The sequence below is a fragment of the Nanorana parkeri genome, unplaced genomic scaffold, assembly GCF_000935625.1.
Source record: "Nanorana parkeri isolate BGI_ZX_2015 unplaced genomic scaffold, ASM93562v1 scaffold1380, whole genome shotgun sequence".
NCBI lineage: Eukaryota > Metazoa > Chordata > Amphibia > Anura > Dicroglossidae > Nanorana > Nanorana parkeri.
Genome location: NW_017307648.1, coordinates 184,064 through 205,751, shown reverse-complemented (window position 1 = coordinate 205,751; position 21,688 = coordinate 184,064). Strand labels below are relative to the sequence as shown.

Genomic DNA, 21,688 nt, shown 5'->3' with positions numbered 1-21,688 from the left:
ATTACAGATTCTGTATTTACACAGCAACTTCTGGCTGTCGTTTTGACAGCTAAGAATTGCTGGTAAATGCAGGGAGGAGAGTGGCAGCTGGACAGGGTATACAACACACGCCCTGTATACATACATTTGTACCTCCACTGTCATAGATTTCATCTTTTCATACTGTCTTCACCTGTGACCAGTGTCTTTGTTGGTAGGGATGCACCAATATCGTTTTTTCAGTATCGAGTACCAATATTTCTTTTTCATTACTGCTACCTGTGCTAGCATACAGCTGGCTTCCCGGCCAATCAGGAAGCCGGGCAGCATGTCATTACCCGCCACCCGGCTTCTTGATTGCTCGGGAAGCTGGCTCCATGCTGTTTGGCCGACTCTATGCTTTTTCGCTGGGAAGCCGGCTTCCCGACCAGTCAGCATCGAGCCTGCCAAACAGCATGGAGCCAGCTTCCCGAGCAATCAAGAAGCCGGGCGGCGAGTCATTACACATCTGCCTGATTGGCTGGGAAGCCAGCTACATGTTCCCTCGTGGCACTGCCGGTCAGAGGGAATCTCCTTCTGACCGGAAGTTCCAGTATCGGGGGTAGGCATCAGGAGCATTTGGGTATCGGTGCCAATACTACTAGTATCGGTGCTTCCCTATTTATTGGTATCTTATACAAAGGAAACGTGATGTTAGGTTATTTTATGCCAGCTGAATGACATTGTTTGCTGAACACATTCCAGAGGTTAATGGTTGCTGTTTGTGTTTCTCCGTAGAGTCCCACCAGGTCCTGGCCCAGCTCCTGGACACTTTGCTGGAAATTGGAATGAAGTTACAGGACAATGTCGCTCTCCAGGCGAGATTGGTAGATCTCGCCTACAAGGTAATAAGGAGAACCGACGTGATCTGTACACTGGAAAGTCAGTGCAGGAGTTACAAATCTTCTTGAGCCTTTTTTTTCTAAGGCACATTGTGAGAAGCTCCCAGTGTGCAGTGAAATCAGAGGAAGCCATTTCAGTCCAGTAGAGGAGCCGGTACAACTGTGCAAGACTGAAGGGAGGGCCGGAGGTTAGATAGAAGACTGAAGGGATGGACGGAGGTCAGATATAAAACTGGAGGGAAGACCAGAGGTCAGATAGAAGACTGAAGGGAAGGACGGAGGTCAGAGAGAAGACTGAAGGGAGGGCCGGAGGTTAGATAGAAGACTGAAGGGATGGACGGAGGTCAGATATAAAACTGGAGGGAAGGCCAGAGGTCAGATAGAAGACTGAAGGGAAGGACGGAGGTCAGATAGAAGACTGAAGGGAAGGACGGAGGTCAGATAGAAGACTGAAGGGAAGGCCGGAGGTCAGATAGAAGACTGAAGGGAAGGCCGGAGGTCAGATAGAAGACTGAAGGGAAGGACGGAGGTCGGATAGAAGACTGAAGGAAGGACGGAGGTCAGATAGAAGACTGAAGGGATGGACGGAGGTCAGATAGAAGACTGAAGGGAGGGCCGGAGGTCAGATAGAAGACTGAAGGGATGGACGGAGGTCAGATATAAAACTGGAGGGAAGACCAGAGGTCAGATAGAAGACTGAAGGGAAGGACGGAGGTCAGATAGAAGACTGAAGGGAAGGACGGAGGTCAGATAGAAGACTGAAGGGAGGGCCGGAGGTCAGATAGAAGACCGAAGGGAGGGCCGGAGGTCAGATAGAAGACTGAAGGGAAGGACGGAGGTCAGATAGAAGACTGAAGGGAAGGACGGAGGTCAGATAGAAGACTGAAGGGAGGGCCGGAGGTCAGATAGAAGACTGAAGGGAAGGCCGGAGGTCAGATAGAAGACTGAAGGGAGGGCCGGAGATAAGCTTTAAATATTGCTAATTACAAATTATAACCTTGTGGTATTATGTGCTTGATGACTGATTTATAGATTGTGTTATGTTTCATGCCCCTCCTTTATGCTTTTACTGTCCAGTAACCTGTAAATTGTCCCCCATACAGAACCTTTCCGACACATCCCATGGAGTGAGGATCAGGTGTCTGCAGCTTCTGGGCTGTCTCGGGTCTGTGGATAAAAGCCCCCTAAAAGAGGCAGAAATCGCACAAACCAAAGACGTGCAGAAGATAATAGGCGATTATTTCAATGATCAGGACCCCCGTGTCCGGACTGCCGCTATAAAAGCCATGGTGAGTGTTTTCTTGCTTGTGTGAGTTTGTTTTACGGGAAGGGAGGGGTTAAGGCAGGAAAAAAAAAAAATCTTATAGCAACCAATCGAAAATCTTCCCTAGCTGAACCTTGCGATGAAACCTGATTGGTTGCATTGATGTACTTTGTGTCGTCATTGCCGTGTCTTAGGGAATTCAGTGTGATGAACTATTCTAATATTGTTGTATGCCATTTACTGATGATGTGTGTGTTGTCTTTCCTCAGTTACAGCTCCATGAGAGAGGCCTGAAGTTACACCAAGGGACATATAGCCAGGTACAGTGCCTCACATCCTAGTAACAAGAATGAGTGACGGTGCACTAGCTATAAGACTGCAGTCACACGGGGCAATCTGGCATTCCTGCGGCAGGACCCTATGCCTGTAATGCCAGGTGTCCCCATTCAGATGCCACCGATGTACCCATCCAGGTAAATGACAGGGTCACAGCAGCCGTGTCAATCATCTATCCCAAACATGTGGATTGCCGTTGACAGAGGCAGCCACTGTCACCCTGCCATTAAATTCAATGGGTACAGCAGCCACATCTGAACGGGAACACCTGGAATTCCTGCCAGAGGAATCCGTAGGTTCTTACTGCAGGAATCCCAAAACATAGCATGTGTCCCCCCATATGAATGGAGCTTGAAACTTCCTAATTGAGATGTATACATTACATAGATCCTTCACTCCTGCTTTGGAGCCAAGCCCCGAAATTCAGCAGACAGCTGTGGTAGCCTCAGCGTCCTGTAGAGGCTCTGTTACTTGCCTGTTGAATTGTGTAAGCGGGGCCTAGTTTTAGAATGGCTGTGTACTCAATTGGCTGAAGTTGAGGTCCAATCCAGAGGTTGGGCCTAGGTCTGGCATACAGGTTACTTACAGGTCACGTGACATGTTAAAGAGTAAGTGCAGATTTAAATAAACAATGCTGTGCTTAATAATAGTACCCCATTCTCCCCCGTCCCCAGATGCACAGCCTCCTGCCAAGTTTAGATCCTTCTACCGGCACAGTAGATCCCGTTTAGACTTCTATACGGCCATCTCTGCCTTCGGGACAGGGCCCCTTTGAATTCAATGGGGATCTATGTGGCCAGCCGTATAAATCTATGAGGATCTATATGGCATGTACAGAAGAAGGTTAACACTGTGGGAGGCCATAGCAGACATATACAGGTGAGTGTGTTTCTAAGAAGGAGGGTTGCAGCATTTTCTTTAGGTTGTGGGTGCCAAAAACCATAAGTACATTTTATTAAAGTGGACTGGACCCCCTCCCCTGTGCAGATCACCTGCAGTTAGTAGATGTAAAATGCGCCTGTAAAGAAAAAGCTTAAGGTTCGTACTTGACTTATCCCTATCTTCCGCCCATGGCATCTAGGTGAGGATGTCACACTCCTTTTCCCTAGATCCCGGGGGATAAAAAGCAGCCAACATCTCATGAGAAGACGCTCTTGCAATTGACTGGAGTGCCTTTTCTCAAGAGTTTGCCAGTTCTGCATTCCCCAGAAATCTGATGGTGACTCCACGGCCATTGATTTGGAAGGCAATAGGGGTAAGGTAAGCTGAAATGTAACCTTTTTTTTTCTTTACAGGTAATTTTATACCTACAGACAGGTGGTTTGTAAGGGTGGAGGGGCCCGGGCAATTGTAGCAGACCTTGAATTTTACTGCAAGGTCCGCTTTAAACCTCCATTGTTTATCTAAGTCAGGGGTGCCCACAATTTTTCGTCTGGAGATCTACTTTTCAAATGACGAGCTCAATGAGATCTACCAACGAAAAAACGCCTGCGTTCAGGGGCGGGAGGGGGCGTGGCGGTGCGTTGAAGCCAATGGCACCGCAGCCAGGCCCCTCACCCACAGTGCAATCGCCTGCACCCGGAACCCAGGCACATCCGTTCCGGTCCAGTGCGATCTGCAAAAATGCTGCAAGCACTATTTTTGCAGATCACACTGGATCGGAATGTAGGCACTAATGTGCGGGCGATCAAACTGTGGCCGGGGGACATGGCTGTGGTGCAACCCCACTCCCGCCCCTGAACGCATTCCAGTGCGTTCTAGTGGCGCGGGGGTCCTATCCTCCCACGGTGCTTGTGTGGCCGCCGTTGCACACGGGGAGAGGTGTCCCCGCCCCTTTACCGTCTGCGGCGTCTGACACATTCAGCCGCACGAGCACCTCGGGAGCATAGCAGTAGCCAGCTCCTTTTGCACACGTGGCAAGAAAGAAAAAACACACACGGAGCCGCTGTAACATCAGCGTTTGCAGTGAGGAGAGAGAGAACCGCCGGCTGTCAGATCCAAGCCGAGCGGCTCTATCCTCACTGTGATAGCGGCTCCGTCCCCCGCCGCCGACTGCAGCTTCACTTTTCCTCGGATCCCCGCTGCATACAGATGGGGGAGAGCAGCGGGGATCCAGAGAAGACGGGACATCGCGATCTACCAGTGATCGCGATCGACCTTATGGGCACCCCTGATCTAAGTGGTCTTCACACAATGAAATAAAAATAACCCGAACTGGCAATCGGCTGGATTCCAACACACACTGTAAAATGACATCTGAAAGCTTGAATCTGAGGAATGTCTGTGAAGGGGTAAAGACAGTTTTTGCTGTAGACCTTTTGATAATTAAGTCTGACGCCTTGGGTTTGGATGGGTGATGGTTTCAGAATGGAGAATAGGTGTCCAATGGGTGATGGTTTCCTGAATGCCATGGTTTCAGAATGGAGAATGTTAATTTATAATGTGAAGTTTAATGTCCTCGTGTGTCCTTTTACAGGCTTGTAAACTGCTCACTGATGACTATGAACAAGTGCGTAGTGCTGCTGTGGAACTAATTTGGGTTTTAAGTCAACTCTATCCAGAAAGGTAATTAATTTTTTTTTTAAATGTTAATAAAGAAAATCTAAATCTGCCCTGAAAGGAAGTCAAATAAAATCGTGCAAGCGCTATAAGACACCAGAACACCTTTTTCTTCTCTACAGCTGCCTTTAGGTGAGCTTTTTTAGCAGCTAATGGGGAGGAGGTGACTGACTGATACAATGAGATGCATGCAAATAAAAAATGAATGGGGACTCCTGGCTATTGTCGTATCACAGGGAAAGGCGACATATGCGGCTGTAGCTTCTTTTCTGTGCCATAGTTGGGCACACAAAATATATACAGATCATCCCAGATTGCAAATGGTGGACCTGGATTTTCCCCAGACTAGATTCCCTTGACAGGAGGGATCAGAAGTAGGTCGATTTTGCCTTTCTTGCACTTCCTTTCTTGTTATCCCGATCTGCTGTATGGGGAATGTGTAACACTCCGCCTGTCATAATGCAGCACTTGGTGGCTGTGCAGCCAATCGCCAGACTGGAGTGCTGTCTCCTGGGGGTAGGGGAGTGTGGCCAGTGTGTTTTGACAAGTTGGAATTCCCCAAACTGTGTACACACTGGCAGATTAAGATTCTCAGTACGGCTCAGTACGGAGTGCACATTAGCAGTCTGGTATACCACAAAGACAGAAACAGCTATAGTGCCTTTGCGTGAGTGCGAGTTTTTCCAACCCAAGGCGAGTAATATGGGTTCGTATTGGATAATGATTTCACACCCTGGAAAACCATTACAGGCTTATGGGTGCTAAAGCTTACTGTGGAGTTATCCCTGCAGACCATCAATAATATATAGAGGTGCACCATCAATGAACAGGAATCCTTTATGAGTGTTCCTGATCATTGATAACATGGTATGTTTACTATAACTACAATTATGAATGAATGAGGGTGATGTAGAGGTGATGTAGATCACTCCCCATTCATTCATAATTGAGGATACCATGTCCTCAATTATGTACTCACACTCAGCGATCACTGATCACTGAGTGTGTGTACCTTGCTTTTCTCTCTGACACGCTGTCACAGGAGGCTGATCGAGCGTCATAGAGAGGAGAGCCCAGCCTCCTGTGACAACGCTGTCTCCGCCCCCACACCGCTCTGCCGGACTGTGATAGGCGACAGAGCGGTGTGGGAGGAGACGCCGGCCGCTCACAGCGCTCTCCACCGCAGCGCTCGGCCGGCTGTCACTTTCTTTTCTCCCCGCCCAGTGGGGAGAAAAGAAACCAGGGATGCGCCGATAAACGCCCTGTTATCCGGCACCCACAGGGATTGGTAGATTCCGTATAAATGTAGTTTCTGGTTGCTTGAGAGTTACTATTAAAAATAGGTCTATACCCCATACTATACCATAACATAAAACTCTGTATTGACTTCATATTAATATTGAAATGCAGTCATCAAAAGCAGATAAGGACAAATAGACACACGATCATTTCTAGGGTAATACATGCCGCAGAACAGTGAGTACACAGGGGATTTATTTTTTGGTTAGATGAGAGTTCTGGTTAGTTGAATACCGGATAACTGAGAGTTTACTGTACTGATCTATATGTAGAGTAAGCACACCACAAAATTACTTCTGTATTTAGCATAGCTATGCACTATGCATCTTTGCCTACTTTGAGGATATATATGCCATTTGTATCCTTTTGCAGATGTAGTCACTTATTGTGACGCTCTGTTGTATGACTATATGGAAAATGGTTGGCTCTCTTATACACAGTCTGTACTATGCATGCTCATTACTATATTTCATTTTGCTAAATACAGAAGTAATTTGCACAGTTGTTGTGTGGTGTGCTTACTCATTTACTGCTGTGATGAAAGCGGGAAGCATATGTTTTATACTTTCATGTAGAGGTCAGATGGGTGCTAGATTCTTGTTCAGATTTCTGTATCGCCCTCTCTCCACATCAGCCATAAATCTCTGCCTCTGCATCTACACTATATTACCAAAAGTATTGGGACGCTGGCCTTTACACGCACATGAACTCTAATGGCATCCCAGTCTTAGTCCGTAGGGTTCAGTATTGGGTTGGCTCCGCCCTTTGCCGCTATAACAGCTTCAACTCTTCTGGGAAGGCATCCACAAGGTTTAGGGGTGCGTCTATGGGAATGTTGGACCATTTGTGAGGTCAGGTACTGATGTTGGACAAGAAGGCCGGGCTCGCAGTCTCCGCTCTAATTCATCCCAAAGGTGTTCTATCGGGTTGAGGTCAGGACTCTGTGCAGGCCAGTCAAGTTCCTCCACCCCAAACTCCCCCATCCATGTCTTTATGGACCTTGCTTTGTGCACTGGTGCGCAGTCATGTTGGAACAGGAAGGGGCCATCCCCAAACTGTTTCCACAAAGTTGGGAGCATGAAATTGTCCAAAATGTCTTGGTATGCTGATGCCTTAAGAGTTCCCTTCACTGGAACTAAGGGGCCAAGCCCAACCCCTGATACAACCCTCCAGCATAATCCCCCCTCCACCAAACTTTACACTTGGCACAATGCAGTCAGGCAAGTACCGTTCTCCTGGCAACCGCCAAACCCAGACACATCCATCGGATTACCAGAAAGAGAAGCGTGATTGGTCAGAACACGTCTCCACTTCTCTAGAGTCCAGTGGCGGTGTGCGTTACACCACGGCATCCCATGCTTTGCATTGCACTTGGTGATGTAAGGCTTGGATGCAGCTGCTCGGCCATGGAAACCCATTCCATGAAGCTCTCTATGCACTGTTGTTGTGCCAATCTGAAGGCCGCATGGAGTTTGGAGGTTTGTAGCTATTGGCTCTGCAGACAGTTGGTGACTTCTACGCACTGTGCGCTACAGCATGCGCTGACCCCGCTCTGTCATTTTACGTGGCCTACCACTTGGTGGCTGAGTTGCTGTTGTTCCCAGTTGCTTCCACTCTGTTATAATACCACTAACGGGACCGTGGAGTGTTTAGTAGCAAGAAAATATCACGGAACACCGGAATCCAATGATTTGGAGGGGTTCCCAATACTTTTGGTAATCTAGTGCAGGGCTCAAAATTTCCACTCGCCTGCTCGCATTTTGCGAGTAAAAATAAGGTGAGGGCGAGTGGAAATTTGGGTCTCCAAGTACCGGCTCGCGGGCCAACTCTGGCCCGCGAACCGGTACTATGTGGCCCACAGCCAGCTGACATGTTATGCTCACGGTCGCAGACCGCGTACCTGACTTGTGGGAGAAGCTCCACGGTCTGCATCTGTACAGACCGCAGAGCAGCTCCTGTCAGCTCTGGCTTCCTTTGGCCGGAGCTCTGACAGTTCTGAGCTCTGGCCGAAAGAAAGAATGCATGTGAGGAGGATCGATGCCTGGTTATCTGGGGGTGATAGTGAGGTCTGCTGCAGACCTCTCTAATCACTCACAGATAAACCGGGCAGGGTAAGGGTTAGGTGGGCCAACTGGTGGCTAGTGACTCTTAAGGCCTGGCTAGTAGCTCAGGACTTGAAATTTTTGAGCCCTGATCTAGTGTATCTCTTGCTCTGTCACATGTTCTGGTGAAATGCCTTGTCACCATTGTGTGTAACTCTCCCTCTTCCTTTTCCAGCATTGTTCCTATCCCGTCCTCCCATGAGGAGATCCGGCTGGTGGATGATGCTTTTGGCAAGGTCTCTCACATGGTCAGCGATGGATCGTGGGTGGTCCGGGTTCAAGCCTGCAAAATTTTGGTGGGTATCTGTTCTGCTTCTCCGTACCGTCTACTGTAGATGTATGACATCATAGATTGCAAACGGCTCTGAACAGCCAGATCCTCACATTCTGTCACTGGACAATTTGGATCACAGGGTTATATTGGAACCTTTAAAATGTTCTCAGAGGCTTGAAATGGTTCTAGTTATAATCCTGCGTATATTTTGCCTTCTCTGGCTCCTCAACATGCTAATGAGATGTTTAAATCATTTCCATTTTTATTGCATACATCATCACGGGGGCTTCTCTATGCAGTGCAGGCAGATCATAGCTGGTGTGAGGGACCTGCAGGGTGCTGTACATAGCTTCAGTGCTGCTTCTTGGAGCTCATTTGCTATTGACCTAGGCACGCTCCCAAGAGCCCTTTTCTTCCACGCAGTATGTGGGCAGGCTTTTGGAAGTCAAGTCAGCGGCATTGTTTGGTTAGGAAATAATTTAACGTAAGCTTGTGGAAAGGGGGGGGGGGTGTAGAGTTCTGTAGTCCAGTAGCAGTAGGTTGGGCTGACAATGCTGATTGGGATTTTAGTGCAGCAAAGTAGCTGTTGTCAGTCCAAGTGGCCGTTCCGACTCTCATGGTCCACTGTTGTCACCAGGAAATGACATGCACTAGTTGCTGGACCGCATGTAGACATAAAGTGTCACCAGCTGTGACAGAAGGTCAGAGGAGCAAGTGACATCCCTCCCTCAGTCATGTGTACGATTGGCTGCTAGACCCCAGCACTGTTGTGGAGGGGGTGTGGGGGTTACCTTATGTTTCCCCATACTTCCTCCATACACAGACTCACTGGGTGTTGTCACCGGCTGCAACGTAGGCAGAAGTAGCTAGGGAGCACTGGTAAAGTGAGCATAACTGGATCGGGGAGGGTGGGGGGCCTTTACAAGGATGGGCAAGGTGACGATGGCTTTAAAAGAGAAATGGAAATCATAATCCTGTTCTGCTATTTGGTACTGCTGTGCTCACTAAAAACTGTCTATGTTATTTTAATAACACGCACTGACTTCCTCTTCTTGTGTACTGCAGGGATCCATGCTGCAAGTCAGCCCCCATTTCCTGGAGCAGACCTTGGACAAGAAGCTTATGTCTGACCTGCGGGTATAGTATCTTGTATACTGAATTGGGAGTATGTGGGCATCATTTGAAAGCGATCTGATATGTTACATGGCTTTATTTAACACCTGATTGAACTCTAAATCAGATAAATACATACCAGGGCAATGCAAATGAATGGTGCTCGTTCTCCTACAGTCCATTTTATTATTAACAGAGTTATTTCATGAGTAGAGAAGCAAATGTCGTGCTCTTGTTTTCCTGGCTCTCACCGGCCTCCCACAACCTGCTTTTGTATGGACAAGGTATATTCTCTTCTAACTCGCATCTGCCTAGTCAGTTCTCCAAACCGTGACAAAATGTGATGTGATTGTCTTTACAACTCTTCATTACTCTACTCTGATTGCACACGTCTGCATGCTAAAATGTTCTATTTTAGTGTGCAGGCTGATGTGTATTCTGTGCTGGTGGTCTAGATCCTTGGTGCTCAACTGGTAGGTCGTGAACCCGTATTCAGTGGGTCGCCGCGTGCCTTCCACTTTTTTAGATGAGAGGCTCCTCTGCCTCCCCCTAGTGCAGCACCAGCAGTTCTCCCGCCAAGAAGCCATTCAGAATATGCTGCCTGGCGCTGAGTGTCAGCTTGAGGTGAGATGGGGGTATGACTGTGAAGGAGCTCCATCCATACCTGCATTGCTTACAGCTCCCTCACATGTCCCGTAGAGGTGCCTGGACCGAAGTGACGTCACATTCTGGCTCCCGGCACCTCTACAGCGTGTGCAAGGGAGTTGTACAAGCAATGCATGTATGGATGGAGCTCCATCACAGCACAGCAGCCCACACTGGCCCCCAGGCTGAGGATCCACTCCAGTTCCATTAAGGTAGGGAGACTGGGAGGTCTTATAAAAGAAAAAAATATTAACTTTTTTTCCTTTTTGGTGTGTGTGTGTGAGAGATTGTGTGTGTCTGTCAGTGTTTTTGAGGGCCCGTTCACACTAGTACAGTGCGTTAATTGAACAGTCCTGTGCCATTAACGCACTGTACCACACAATCGCACCTACTATGTGTTCTGGTGCGGGAGGTGTGTTACATTGCCATTCATTTGAATATGTGGGCACCCCAAACGCAACTCCCGCCCACAGTTAAATCGCCCTCACCGGAACGTGCAGTACTGCAATGCCGTGCGTTCCATTGCAGTGCAACTTGGGTCGCGACTTAATGACCAAGGACAATTGTGGGCCCTGAGGTTACACAGGTAGAGAACCACTGGTCTAGATAGATGTGACATTTCATTTACATCTACCAACTGTAGTGGAACTGCAGTGCGGTGACTGGCGCTGACATCATGTGAGCTCCAGTGCGTTGCGGAATGCAGTTGTTTTGTATATTGTATATTATATATGCATACATCATTGCAGGACAATGCCGGTCACCACATTTGGTTAATGCTGGGACATGTCTGTAACAATGATTGCATACTGCATTTTATCTTTGCTGAACATTTTAAGCCACTCTGTTTTGTTCTTTTTCTTTTCTATAGCATAGAATGTGGAGAAAAATAAAGGACACTTAAAATAAAATGAGATACAGGGAAAAGAGACACATAGAGCTGCAGCCCACTGCGCTATTTTTCAGTGCCTCTCAGATGACAGAAATGTTGTCCTCTTAAAAGGTCGGATGCAACAGCAGAGATTATTATTGTTGATAAAGAATAGAAAATAAGTAGTGTAGGCTGGAAACCGGAAAGAATAAAAGACCATTCTCACACACACACAGCTTGAACTGGATGGACCTTGGTCTTTATTCATAGTTACATAGTTACATAGTATTTGAGGTTGAATAAAGACATTAGTCCATCATAACTTTGCATTTATCGATATTAAACCTCATCTGCCACATTAACCTTACATACTATGTTACATTCATTCTGTAGCAGAATATTGATTTCAGTATTTTTCCCCAATCATCCTCCAGGACAGCACATGAGAGTGTGGGTCCACCCAACTAAAACTGGAAACACAAGGCTCACAGACAATAGAACAAGCTCAGACTCGTTGCCTTAGCTCTTTTGTGTTTCCTCAGGCCTAGCAAGAACATTGGAACATCAATATGGCAAGGCTTTCATGCTAGAGGCAGGGGCCTCCTGGACTATGCAGTTCAGATTCTACCCCAGTGGCCCTGGCTAGCTTGAATTGGTGGTATTGGGTAGTGGATATCTCTGTTTGATGTTCTGGAAGACCTAGTGGTTTGCCTGAACAGTTCTGCAGAGCTGCCATATAGTGCAATTTCTATACGGCTGTTCAAAACGACTGGGTTGCCCTACTCTCAAATCGAGAATTAGCCTTTGGGGTGAAGTTCTTCAAAGCAGTAGTCCCATAATAATAGATCATCTCTAGCTTATCCTCTCATGAGCTGTCTTGGAAGATGATTGGGGAAACCAGTTATTAGTGATCTGGTAACTCTAGAAATGCTACAGCACAGGAGGGAATTCTCTCCCGTTATTTTAGTGGTATGGGGTTTAAACTCATTTATAGTGCGTTCTATTATAATACCGAGCCAATGAGCAATGAGGGTGTTCTTTTGTTATCAGTAAGCACTCGGTCACACCTGAACGTTTTGTAGCGCGTTCTACGCTCGACGAACGCTCTACAAAACGCTCAAAAATATAAATCCCATTGTATTCAATGGTCTCGTTCCCACCTTGGCGTATTTCCGCCCGTCCCTAACGCGCTACAAAACGGCCCACGCCTGAAAAGGTACATGTACTACTTTGGGCCGTTTTTGTTGCGCGTTTCCATTGGGATACAGCCAAGTAGCCTTCGGAAACGCGCGTTTGTCGCGCAACTTTTTTACCGCGAATCGCGCGATAGTGCGCATATGCAATACGCCTAGGTGTGAACGAGACCTAAGCATTATGATTCCTTCCTTAGGTGGGCAGAACCGCACTCTCTTATGTCTTGGGAGGTTCCTGGAAATAGTTACCAGGTAACTAACTCTGTTTTCTTGCACATTTCTTGCCTCACAGAGAAAGAGAACCGCGCACGAGCGAGCCAAAGAGTTGTACAGCTCCGGGGAGTTCTCCAGCGGCAGAAAGTGGGGGGACGATGCCCCCAGAGAGGAGCTAGACACAGAATCTGTGAACCTGATAGAGTCTGGGGCCTGCGGAGCATTCGTTCATGGTCTGGAGGACGAGATGTACGGTATGGAGAATAGGTTATAACAAGGATACAATTGTAATTCCCATAGCAACAAAGCATGAGTTAGTTTCTGTTCCTGAACCAGCAATGGGAGAATAAAGCATTCAAAGAGAACTATGGGGTCAGTGTTTTTCCCCATAGTTCTCCTAAGGGTCACGGGAGGACATAAACTAGCGTCCCCCCGTCACCCAAAGCTCAGTATATCGCGAGCAACAGTTCACGGTATACTGAGACCACCGCAGGCGGGACGGATCCTGACGTTACTGTCGAGATCCACCCAGCTGCATGAGTGACAGCTGGATCTGCCTATCTAGAGGCAGAGCCAGCTCTGCCCTCCCCCGTCCGTTCCGCCAGTCAGCGCTGGAGGAGAGAGGAGGTGGGGGATCTCTGCGGGGAGCCGTGACTGAGAGTCACCGCTCTCTGCAGGGAGATGATCGAGAAGTGAGCAAGCTCACTTCCCGATCTATTGAGCTGGCGTGACAGTTTCATTGCCACACGTCGGCTCGAACTATGAAGATGAGTGAAAATCACTCACCTCATAGTTCTCCTTTAAATCTCATTGGCTGCAGGAGACCAGATCAATTTGTCTTGGTTCCAATTTTTGAAATTGCCACTGTCATGATCGCTCCTACACATATAAAGGCCATCCCCAGGCAAAGTTAAACCCTGCTCCCATCATTTCACCAATTTATTAAAAAAAAAATATATATATATATATACACACACCATTTTTTAACTTGCCTATGTCCACCATCTCATTTTCTTTGCCGTCACCTCTTCCAGGGATAGAGTCCGGTGACCCAGCACTATAGCTTGTACCAACTGATCCCCGCATTGTGATGCCCTCGTGCAGCTGTAGTCTTTAGGCTCTAAGAGGTCCCCGTAGTTTTACATGCATTTAAATGGTATGTAACCCCGACAGCCATCTCTAAAGTACCCCCATCAGTTTATTGGAGGAGAGAGGGCTATGTTTTGTAGCCCTGCCCTAGGGTAGCAACACTGCTCCTTCATAGATACATTATGGTGAGTGTGCATTGTCACCCCTGTTACAGGAAGTGTGTCATTGGCAGGATTACCAGTACCAGTAATAAGGTAACAAAAGCATGAAAAAGGTAACTAATGCAGCCGCCACATCGGCTGGTAAGCTTCAATATGTTGCATTTTTGTTTTGGGGTTTAGATACACTTTATCTGCACCAAAAATGTAGTTCGCTAAAGAAGAGACTGTGTGCCTTCTGTAGTGCTGTGTGCCTCGGAGCACTGCAAAGACCAATGAAATCCTTTGCCTCAGACACTGACATAGGCTAATTGGCAAGATGGGAACTTGTTATCTGGTGATGGCTGCAGCATGCTGGACCACATCGTGGCTTAGTGATTAGCATTTCTGCCCTGCAGCACTCCTGGGTTTAAGTCCCGGCCAGGACACTATCTGCATGGAGTTTGCATGTTCTCCCTGTGCTTGCGTAGGTTCCCTCCGGGTACTCTGATTTCATCTCACACTCCAAAGACATGCTGGTAGGTTGATTGACTCCTGTCTAAATTTCTAAATTGGCCCTAGTATATGCATACATACATGAGCGCACATATGATGGGGACCTTTGATTGTAGATGCCTTGGGGGCGGGGATTCATGTCAATGTAAAGCTCTGTAAATTGTTGGCGTTGTATCAATGCCTGTAACAATACATTTGCACTGCAGCTCTTTATATTAAATAGCAGATGGTACAGGTGTCCCTCTAATAAAAGTATACCAGTGCCAAGAGGGTTGGACGCAGCTGGTGAACTGGCTGTGTGCACTTATGGCCAGCACCCACCACAGGAAGCGAGCGGGATTGATCATCTGTCCGATGTGATAAACACATTACAATAGAAGGATCCAATAGCTCAGTCTCAGTCAGCATTGGGGTCTCTCTTTATAGATATTCTGTTCTTTGCTGTCTCTGCAGAGGTGAGGATCGCTGCGGTGGAGGCCTTGTGTCTGCTGGCTCGTTCCTCCCCCCCGTTCGCAGAGAAATGTCTGGACTTTCTGGTGGACATGTTCAATGACGAGATAGAAGAAGTGCGGCTGCAGTCCATCCACACCATGCGAAAGATCTCCGAAAACATTACCCTCCGGGAGGACCAACTGGACACAATCCTGGCCGTACTGGAGGTGAGAGTACAGAGAAGGGAGGGGCAGACAGCTGTCGTTCAGTTCGTGAAGAAGTACAACTCCCAGCATGCTCTTTCCAGGCTGGTGTGTCATGTATAAACAATATAACATTGAGCTTCTCTTATTTGCTCCCTTGTGGTCTGTTATATACCATTGGACGTGTTTTTGTTATATCAATTCAATAAGTGCAAAACCCCCTGATAGAAATCTAGCGCTGTCCCTTACACTCTGCAGTGTAAACTCAAATGTTTGACAGCGTGTAAGGGCTACAGATAGGGATGCACCGATACCGGTTTTTCAGTATTGAGTGCGAGTACTGATATTTATCTTTCGGTACTTGCGGATACCGAGTACTGATACCGGTACTTCCGCTAGCATGGAGCCAGCTTCACGGACAATCAGGAAAGCGGGGCGGTGTGTCATTACCCGCTGCCCGGCTTCTTGATTGCCCAGGAAGCCGGCTCGATGTTGATCGGCTGGGAAGCCAGCTTCCCAGCCAATCAACATCGAGAGGGCCAACCGGGAGGCGGGTTATAATCCACTTCACAGTGAATCAGGAAGCAGGTCATTACCCGCCGCCCAGCTTCCTGATTGGCCTGGAAGCCGGCTCCATGCGACCAATTAGCATAAAGCCGGCTTCCCAGCCAATCAGGAGGCCGGGCGGCGAGTCATTACCCGCCTCCCGGCTTTCAGATTGGCCGGGAAGCCGGCTCCATGTTCCCTCGCGGCACTGCCGTTCAGGAAAAAAATCTCCCTCTGACCGGAAGTTCCGGTATCGGAGCATTTGGGCGAGTACTAGTACTCGCCCAAATACTTGGTATCGGCACCGATACTAGTATCGGTGCATCCCTAGCTGCAGAACACCTCCCACCTACGTTATGGAGAAGGGAGAGTGGTGTTCTGTTGTCCTAACACACTTCCTGTTCTAAGGTGACAGCACTGCTCCTCCATAGACACTGTACAGTGAGTGAGCATTGTCACCCTTGGACAGGAAGTGGGGGATCATCAGGTGAAAGAAAAGCCTGATAAAAGAAAACTATTGCAGCCACCACATTTTAGAACTGGGAAGCTGCAATATATAACTTTTTTTTTTCTTTTCTTTTTAAAAATTAATCCATTGGGCAAAAAAAAAAAATAATATATGCAAATGTGGTCGAGATAAATGTTCTGACCAACCCGACATGCCTCCCTTTTTCTTGTAGGACTCTTCCCGTGACATTCGGGAGGCTTTGCACGAACTGCTGTGCTGCACCAATGTGTCAACTAAAGAATGCATTAACATGGCCCTGGTGGAGCTTCTCAAGAACATGTCCAGATACCCCACCGACCGCGACTCCATCTGGAAGTAACTATCCTACAATAAGCTGAATCCCTAAAACAATTAGTTTACTTGGGTGTATAAAAACATGTTTACTATCGCTTTTTGCATTTCCTGTTTTGCAGATGTTTGAGGTTCCTCGGCTGCAGACACCCCACGCTGGTCCTGTCACTGGTCCCTGATCTCCTGGGTACCCACCCTTTCTTTGACGTGCCGGAGCCCGATATGGACAATCCATCCTGTATCCTTTTTCTGTGCTACATTGATCAGAGTGTTGCGTTGTTGTTTTTTTTAAATTCAAAACATCTTTATTGAAACGTAGAAAACATACAAAATCAGTGCAAAGTGTGTCACAAAGTGCGGTAGAGCAGTAACTAAAACATGACAAGTACATCGTAAACTGAACGTAACTACAGATGGACATGGGCCAGGCGTCAACACCGCAGAATGTTGGTTTTTAAATGAACAAATTTCTGTCAATAGCCAAATATTAGCAGGATTCTCAAATGAAACAAAACCTCACGTGATTGCTACAATTTAAAACCAATCAATAAAACAATTCTGCAAATTGCTATCAAATCAAAAATCGCCTCCATTCTGTAAACGTCCTTTAAAGTGCCGTTATGGTCACATGGACGTTTTATCCATTATACAGAAAGCTACACTATTAGTTCATGTTCAGCATAGAAGTCCCATCTAGGTACAATAATACGAGATGAGTTTTGGTTTTAGTTCCCTGCACTGTGTTGGTTTGTATTTGGAGCTGATGTAAGGAGTGTTAGTAGCCATCATATCCTCTTGGGTGATCCGGGATCCGTCTGTCGGTCCACTGCTGAGCTGAGCCAGCCTGTGCGGCACATCCTCCTCCATAGACAAGTGCCTTTCAGGTTGCGTTCCCTGTGTGCATGGAATACTAGTCCCATCTCTCAGCAATAAAGCCGAACCCAATAAAATAATCCATCCACAGTCAATATTTTTGCATAATGTATGCGTATATGCTGGGACTGAAGACTAGAGCTAGAGGAATGGGAGAAGAATTTTACGAATGTGAACCATTATGGATGTGTACGTGTCTAATTATTACAATCGTGTGCACGAACCATTAAAAGGATAGGGGGGAATGAAAGTAAAGCTATGGAAAGAATGGTGGGTGCCATTACTGATTTTGCTACTGGCCAGCTTGTATTGTTACCCACTAGATTGAGTAATTTCTGGGTTGCTGACCCAGAACAAGTTAAACGTCCTTTATTTATTTTTTTCCATTTAAATTTTTGTTTTATTGAACATAAGAAAAGTGAAAGGCATACAGTGTGATCATACATATCACATCATCCAAGCGGAATGCCGCATAACTCTCAATCGGGTATTGACAGGTCGTGTTGTTGGCAGGTCTCGCATAATACAGCAATAGGTCAATACTGAGAGGTTAACATGCGTATTACAGATAACGTTGGAATGGGCATGCAGTTCGGTGACCTAAACCCAAGAGGCTAAAAGTTTGGTATCTGGTAACGGTAAGATCATCAAGTAAACAAAGACAGGCAGCAGGACAACACAAACATAGAGGGACGAGAATCATAGAGTTGTAGAGGTAGTGAAGACGTGCATTAGAAAGCATAGAGTCCTCCATGGTAAACCCACTGAGGACTCCAGGGTAGGTCAGAGGGTAGGGTGATATAGGGGAAGGGGGATCCCTTGGGGCTCATTCCCATGAGGCGTACTTTCCTTCACCCTATAAAGGGGTCACAGAGGATCGGTAGGCAACAGGCGTGTGTTCTAGTCATTTACGCGAGGTCATGCGTGAGTTCTGCATATATCTTTCCCAGGCAGAAGTGGGTCCATGGCGCCCACAATTTGGAGAATTTGGTAAGTTTGTCTTACTTGATAAAAAAAGAGTTCTTCCATTTCAGAAATATAATTTACCTGATGAATCCATTCGGTGAGAGATGGGGACCTCACATCTCTCAAGTCTGGGTATCAATGATCTAGCTGCATTAATCAGATGCTTGCTGATAGATTTTTGAGGTCCCCGCTATCATCCTCCTGGATATGTAGTAGGTAGACACTTGTTGAAAAGCCAGCTGTTCCCCCGTAATTTGACAGATAAGATCGTGGACCCGTCTCCAAAAGGCTTAGAGAAGAACACGCCCAAAAGATGTGGAGAAGTGTACCTCGTGCCGAGGTGCATCTCCAGCCGGGCTCTGGTATTGCAGGGTCAATTTTATGGAGCAGTGCTGGGGTTCTGTACCTGGGATTCTGTACCTGGAGTTCTGTACCTGGAGTTCTGTACCTGGGATTCTGTACCTGGAGTTCTGTACCTGGGATTCTGTACCAGCACGAGAGGATTTTGAAATTGGTTTCTTGGGTCCTGCTACTCATTGAGCTCTTGTGGGCCCCAACACACGCTGTTTCCCACATATCCTCCGGGATGTCTAGGTCTAGCTCCCTCTCCCAGGCAATTCTCAAGGTGGCGGTTCGAGCGGGTTTGGCGGGACGCACTAAGCTATAAATCCATGATATGAGGTGTCGAGAGGGGCCTTTGCCAGAGCACGCCCTCTCAAAGCTGGACATGTCTCTTGCAAAGCTTCCTCGTTTTGCTGGGTAAGTGAGGTAGTGTCTCACCTGCAAATAAATCCACCAAGGAAGCTGTCCCCTCTTAGAGCAAGGAGCTAGGTCCTCATCAGACGTCCTTTTATGTGCATGATTGTTCCATTGTGCATGTGCATTGAAACCAGAGAGATTGAATGGTAGCCCAGCAAATGGGAGGAGGCATCAGTAGCGGAAGGCTCTGTGTTTCCCTCAGCACAGGTTTCCTTTAAAGGAGAACTATGAGGCGAGTGCTTTTCACTCACCTCATAGTTCTAGCCGACCTGTGACAATGACACTGTCACAGGTCGGCTCAGTAGATCGGGAGGTGAGCGAACACATACCGGCGTTCACTCACTTCTCGATCCTGTCACAGCTCTCTGCCGTGACAGGGGAGGGGCTGCATTCCCCCTCTCCCCGCTCCGATCCTCCAGCGCTGACTGGCGGAACGGACGGGGGAGGGGGCGGGTACAGCTGGCTCTGCCTCTAGATAGGCAGAGACCGCTGTCACTCACGCAGCTGGGCGGATCCAGACATAATTGTCAGGATCCGCTTCAGCAGCGGCGTCTCAGTGTACCGCGAGCAGCAGCTCGCAGTATACTGCAGCGTCTCAGTATACCGCAAGCTATAGCTCACGGTATCCTGAGCCTAGGGTGAAGGGAGGACGCTAGTTTGTGTCCTCCCATTACCCTAAGGAGAACTATGGGGAAAAGCCCTAACCCCATAGTTCTCCTTTTAATGTTACATTGCTGTAGAAAATCTGTTCACTAGAAGTCTCTTACACTTCTGAACCTCTGAAGTCAATGATAAAGTTTATCATTTGTTTTGATCATCTTCTGTATAATACACGATATTGTAAAGTCTTTAACTCTCCTCACTAGATATCGCTCTTCTGGTTTTGATATTTAATGCTGCAAAAACCTGCCCCACCATGCCAGCCCTGTTCTCTGACCACATGTTCCGCCACTACGCCTACCTGCGGGACAGTCTGTCGCACCTGGTCCCTGCACTCAACGTAAGTCCTGGTGTTGGTATCACTTCTCTGGTCATCGGCATCTGTCCAAGCTGGCCATAAGGGATATCATACATCGGGGCCCAACCTGCAGCCTGTTTGGCTGGCTGTTCTAAAGAGAACTGGAGTAAGCTGTGCCCAAAGCAAAATGGAATGGTCACCAGTATTGCCTATAGTCTCTCCGCAGCTGACCGTGCATGTAGCCCATGCACACAATGCAGTTTCAGTGCCATGCAGTATCATCCTTCGGGGAGCTTTCTTCCACCACCATCTTTTAACTAGCATGTTTCTTCATTTCCAAATAACTGTGCCAAAAAATGAGATCACCTTGGGGTGATACAAAAAGGGGTTATTAAATACCATTTGGTTAAAATGCAGGGAGGGATTGTAGCCGCTGTAAAATAAAGCCGGGAGGAGGGGCAGGGGAAGGGCTTGGGATGCAGAGAGGGGTGGGAGCTGCTTTCAATCAAAGCCTGGAGGAGGGGCAAGGGAAGGGCTTGGAATGCAGGGAGGTGCTGTAGTAGCTGCTGTCAATCAAAGCCTGAAAGAGGGGCAGGGCTTGGAATGCAGGGAGGTGCTGTAGTAGCTGCTGTCAATCAAAGCCTGGAGGAGGGGCAGGGGAAGGGCTTGGAATGCAGAGAGGGGTGTGAGTTGCTTTCAATCAAAGCCTGGAGGAGGGGCAGGGGAAGGGCTTGGAATGCAGGGAGGGGCTGTAGTAGCTTCTGTCAATCAAAGCCTGAAAGAGGGGCAGAGCAGGGCTTGGAATGCAGGGAGGTGCTGTAGTAGCTGCTGTCAATCAAAGCCTGGAGGAGGGGCAGGGGAAGGGCTTGGAATGCAGGGAGGTGCAGTAGCTGCTGTCATTCAAAGCCTAGAGGAGGAGCAGGGGAGTAGCTGGCTATGCAGGGAGGCACTGTAGCAGCTGTTAATCAGTGCCTTGTGGAGGGGAGGGGAGTGGTTTGGAGTGCTGCACTTGGGAGCATACACGCTGGGGACCCTGCAAGGCAGAGTAGCCATCCTATAGCAGCAAATGTTACACCAAAAGGGGACAGTAACCTAGGAAGTAAATGAGGTACGCTGCTAGATATAGATTTTATTTTTTATCCCAAGGGATGACACTTTAATTCATACACGTTTCTTTGCCTTAGCTGCCTGGAGTGAAGTGGTCTTGGATTCCAGATGTGGAGCCTGGCTCCACCCATGAGGATCCATCTCAGCAATTTCTACAGAACAGTCTGGAGCATGTTCATAACTTGCAGAATCTGGGGACCCAGGGGTCACAGGAGCTCCTGGAATATACTATCCGGTAGGTGGTGCCGCCCCTTCAACTCGCTTCATGGACTCCTTGTCTTGGTCTTGGACATATCTTGTCAATTGCCAATGTTCAAACATCCTGTATACACTATTGGACCAGATTGGTCAGATGTCAAATAGTCTGCTAGTATGTGTCTTAGTTGTATCCATGAAGTGGACATACTAGCTCCATTCAGACAGTGTCTGTGCTGGGACATGAACCCAGGACCCGCAGCTACAAGGAGAATACAAACCATGTAACCGTTATATCCTTCATTGATGGTACTGCAGAAGAGTGTTTGTAGTGAGTATTACAGGTATCAAATCTTTTTTTTTTCTCCCCCCCCCCACA

At 47.7% G+C, this 21,688-nt stretch overlaps 1 protein-coding gene across 1 annotated transcript in view; it reads left to right on the top strand.

Moving 5' to 3' along the window:
* The window catches only part of INTS4 (integrator complex subunit 4), a 60,977-nt gene that overhangs the window by 5,947 nt on the left and 33,342 nt on the right, over positions 1–21,688 (top strand). Inside the window, 12 exon segments of the mRNA XM_018569689.1 lie at positions 757–863; positions 1,964–2,149; positions 2,394–2,444; positions 4,937–5,025; positions 8,596–8,716; positions 9,760–9,831; positions 12,809–12,983; positions 14,925–15,130; positions 16,333–16,475; positions 16,574–16,689; positions 19,916–20,049; positions 21,192–21,360. Of these exon segments, the coding sequence (XP_018425191.1) occupies positions 757–863; positions 1,964–2,149; positions 2,394–2,444; positions 4,937–5,025; positions 8,596–8,716; positions 9,760–9,831; positions 12,809–12,983; positions 14,925–15,130; positions 16,333–16,475; positions 16,574–16,689; positions 19,916–20,049; positions 21,192–21,360 (1,569 nt within the window).